This window comes from Anguilla rostrata, chromosome 5 (genome assembly GCF_018555375.3).
Source record: "Anguilla rostrata isolate EN2019 chromosome 5, ASM1855537v3, whole genome shotgun sequence".
Classification (NCBI taxonomy): domain Eukaryota; kingdom Metazoa; phylum Chordata; class Actinopteri; order Anguilliformes; family Anguillidae; genus Anguilla; species Anguilla rostrata.
In genome coordinates this window covers 63,944,430-63,948,627 of record NC_057937.1, presented here as the reverse complement: position 1 = coordinate 63,948,627, position 4,198 = coordinate 63,944,430, and the positions used below count along the sequence as shown (strand labels likewise).

General features: G+C 43.9%; 1 protein-coding gene across 1 annotated transcript in view; it reads left to right on the top strand.

Moving 5' to 3' along the window:
* The window catches only part of cabp2a (calcium binding protein 2a), a 13,641-nt gene extending 10,698 nt beyond the window's left edge, over positions 1 to 2,943 (top strand). Inside the window, exons 5-7 of the mRNA XM_064337837.1 lie at positions 497 to 606; positions 1,070 to 1,217; positions 1,860 to 2,943. Of these exons, the coding sequence (XP_064193907.1) occupies positions 497 to 606; positions 1,070 to 1,217; positions 1,860 to 1,885 (284 nt within the window). The 3' untranslated portion in view covers positions 1,886 to 2,943. The remainder of the gene's footprint in view (positions 1 to 496; positions 607 to 1,069; positions 1,218 to 1,859) is intronic.
* The last annotated feature ends 1,255 nt before the right edge of the window (positions 2,944 to 4,198 follow it).

Sequence of the window (4,198 nt, the reverse complement as noted above, 5' to 3'; positions counted from 1 at the left end):
TACCACTACATACCACTGCACAAACACAGCATATACCACTACATACAACTACACAAACACAGTATATACTACTACATACCACTGCACAAACACAGTATACACCACTACATACCACTGCACAAACACAGCATATACCACTGCATACCACCGCACAAACACAGCATATACCACTGCACAAACACAGAATATACCACAGCATATACCACTGCACAAACAGAGCACATATCACTGCAAACACTACACAAACACATCATATACCACTGCAACACGCTCCACAAACACAGAATATACCACTGCACAAACACAGCATATATCAGTGCACCACTGCACAAACACAACACATACCATTGCAACACACTCCACAAACACAGAATAAACCACAGCACAAACACAGAATATAACACTGCATCACTGCACAAATATTAAGCCAAGGAGGTTTTGGAGGGGTCCTGCTGTCTGTAAATGGCAGAGTATAATAGCACGTCTGCTCCTGCAGGTGGCGGCAGAGTGGACTTTGAGGACTTTGTGGAGCTGATGGGTCCTAAAATGCTGGCAGAGACAGCAGACATGATCGGAGTTAAGGAGCTGAGAGACGCCTTCAGGGAGGTCAGTTACCCTTCTGTATGAAGCTACCCTCCTGCCCCACACTGCCAGGGCTGTATGAAACTACCCTCCTGCCCCACACTGCCAGGGCTGTATGAAACTACCCTCCTGCCCCACACTGCCAGGGCTGTATGAAACTACCCTCCTGCCCCACACTGCCAGAGCTGTATGAAACTACCCTCCTGCCCCACACTGCCAGGGCTGTATGAAACTACCCTCCTGCCCCACACTGCCAGAGCTGTATGAAACTACCCTCCTGCCCCACACTGCCAGGGCTGTATGAAACTACCCTCCTGCCCCACACTGCCAGGGCTGTATGAAACTACCCTCCTGCCCCACACTGCCAGAGCTGTATGAAACTACCCTCCTGCCCCACACTGCCAGGGCTGTATGAAACTGTTTATTTAATGTTAAATGACTTTAATGTGCTCGTTAACCGCCCCCCTCTCTCTCTCTCCCCCCTCAGTTTGACTCCAACGGCGATGGAAAGATCAGCTTCCCGGAGCTGAGGGAGGCCATGAGGAAGCTGATGGGGGAGCAGCTGAACCCCCGAGAGATCGATGAGATCCTCAGAGACGTGGACCTGAACGGAGACGGACTGGTGGACTTCGAGGGTGAGAGAGGGGGAGGGAGGGAGAGAGAGGGAGAGAGACAGAAAGAGGGTGAGAGAGAGAGAGACAGAGAGAGGGGGGGAGAGACAGAGAGATAGAAAAAAGAGAAGGAGAAAATTAAAGTAAAGGCGGGAGATGAGAGAGAAGGAGAAGGATTGAGAAAGAGCAAGAGGGGGGAGATCGGCAGCAAGGGGGAAAAAAGAGATAGAGAGAAAGACACAAGGAGCAAGAGAGAGACACAGGGATGAGTGAGAGAGGGGTGAGTGAGAGGGAGAGGGTGCATGAGAGATTTTAACTCAAGACAGTATTATGTCATCCCCACCTGTACTCAGGACACTGTGATGTCATCCACACCTGTACTCTGGAAATTGTGATGTCATCCATGCTTGTACTCGAGAAACTGTGATGTCATCCAGACCTGTACTCAGGAAATTGTGATGTCATCCACACCTGTACTTGAGATACTATGAAGCTGTTTCTCACCTGCTGGGTCTAAATCAGAAAAGCTTCCCTGTCTGTTTCCATTAAAGCACACTCATTCATTCATTTATCTACATCCCTCATTCACTGGGCTCTCTCTCCCCCTCTCTCCCTCTCTCTCTCTCTCCCCTTTTTCCCTCTCTCACCCTCTCTCCCTTTCTACAGAGTTTGTCCGAATGATGTCCCGCTGACACAGTGTGCAGCGTCTGAGGGGCCAATGGAAGAAAGGGGAATGGAAGATGCCCTCGTTTGTGAAAAAATGCATTTTCTGTACATGGACAACATTTTTGTGTATAAATGTTATGAATGTTTTATGTTTTGTTTTTGAGAACTTCCTGGAGTATATACATACCATGACCTTGTTCATTTGGACAGTTGTGTAAATATATGTGCTGTGCTTAATACTGCATTGTAATATGCAAGAGAATGTATTTTTAATTCTACAAGGTAAAAGCATTCTAGACCAGACATGATATAAGGTCTTAATGTCCATATTCCATGATAGGGAAGTGGACTTTGTACCAAACTAGTTTGGACTTTCGGACTCTGTACTAAAATAGTTTCCCTTTTTGGAGCCACAGTGGCCCTAGAGAATAATAAATACACTTAAATCTGAGCCATAAATAACATAAACATGTATCCAGACCTGAACATACACAGTACATATTAGTCTGTGAAATTCTGTGGTTTCAAATGTTAGCATGACCATGTCACCTGTAAGAGTTCTCATTTGAGCTCTTTAGCGTTTCTCTGTCAGCTTATTGGTTACTGTGCAAGGCGTGGCAGTTACATTCAAATGAGCTTCAGAACTGTAAAAGATTATTGCAGAGTTTGAGTGTTACTACTTTGAGGAAATTTAATTTTAATAGGGGAGCTGGAAATCATGACACTCAGAAATCGAAGATTAATCTTCACATTTCTTGGACATTACTTCAGCTGATGCAACAGCTACAGTTTGTAATTTGTGCAGAAACATTGTCCTGGACACAGTAATGACTTCTGAGGAATGGATTTCTGCAGATGCAGGGTTATCTCACAGATTTTTCACTAAGAGGTGCATTTTAAGGAAGGATGTACAGCCTATTTCAATTTCATTCATTTTCTTGATGAGAATTTAGTGTCATTTATACCACTGTTCACTTATGCAAAAATACAATTACATTTTTAAAAATGTATGTCATCAGTAAATATTGTACAATTAATTTGTATAAAGTGCTCATTTACTGTGTCATTACAAAGATGTTGAACATGTGATGCTTCTTTCGTGACAGAAAAGCAAAATGCTTCCCCAGTGAGGAGCAAATAGAATAATATTCATAAAGCATTCTCTGTCACATGGGTCTTGACATTTCCCCGTTGTTGTGTAAATCCATCTGGGAGTTATGGTTTTAAAACAAAAACATTATCTTCCAGAGGAAACAGAAGGTCAGTGTGGTTCCACATACAACAGTCTCTGTCATAGAATTATCACTTCACTGATATGTGTCTGATGTGGTGAGTGACCCTTCATGGTAAAATTAAAACCCTATAAAGTGACCGACATATCAATATGGCAGAAACAGAACAGTATTCCCTTTCCTACTGTACTTCCAACTGGACTGGTTATTGTAAACCTCAAATAACCCAAAAGACACGATGTGCTGTAGACGTCAAACCAGCTTCTGAGATCAGCCATATGCACTAGATAGTTATTTATTTATTTAGAAGATAAAATACTGATGTACGCTTCGTATTTGTGAGGTAGCAAGCCACTTCCTGTCACCACCTCACGTCTGACCTCAGCTCTGGATTTCTGATCTCAATGACTGTAAAATAATCGATAAAATAATGTTAACGTTACTAGTTGGCTAGCTGGGATCAAATAAAGTGTCTAACTTGTTAACTAACGTTAGCTCGCTAGCTAGCGGTGTTAGCCAGCTATCGAGTGCAAGTAGATCAGCCACAGAGCATGGAAAACTAGCATGCAAATTATCTATGCTCTGCAGCTTGCAGCGCGCGTACATAACAGGAGAAATTCGGGGCTAAACAGTTGTCCAAATCATCTAAAAACTATAATTTCTTCAAACCTAGTTGCGAGCTAACGTACTCTAATAATCTCAGAGCACGGTCACACATACAGCAGCGTGCCAGGTGAGAGGTACCAGTATAGTTTGGTCATTTGAAACGGAACGGTGTACACCCTTGATATTTACTACCCGGACTCCGTCCCCCCGCCCCCATTCCCAGCCCTGGATCTAATCGATGATTAAGCAGTTGAGAATATGAGATGTTTCGTTTTAGCATTTAATAGGGTGTTTCATTGAGCACCTCTCATTTTACAGCCAACAGAAACTCATGGAACACCCTGAATGCCTCAGTCAGACAGTGCTGGGTCTGGTCTTTGGTCATTAAACTCTGCTGGGTCTGGTCTTTTGTCTTAAACTCCATCGTTGGGATGCCCGCTCCGATGTCTAGTCAGCAGGATTTACCCCAGACCTCTCCAGAAACAGTTAAGTCAATAACTC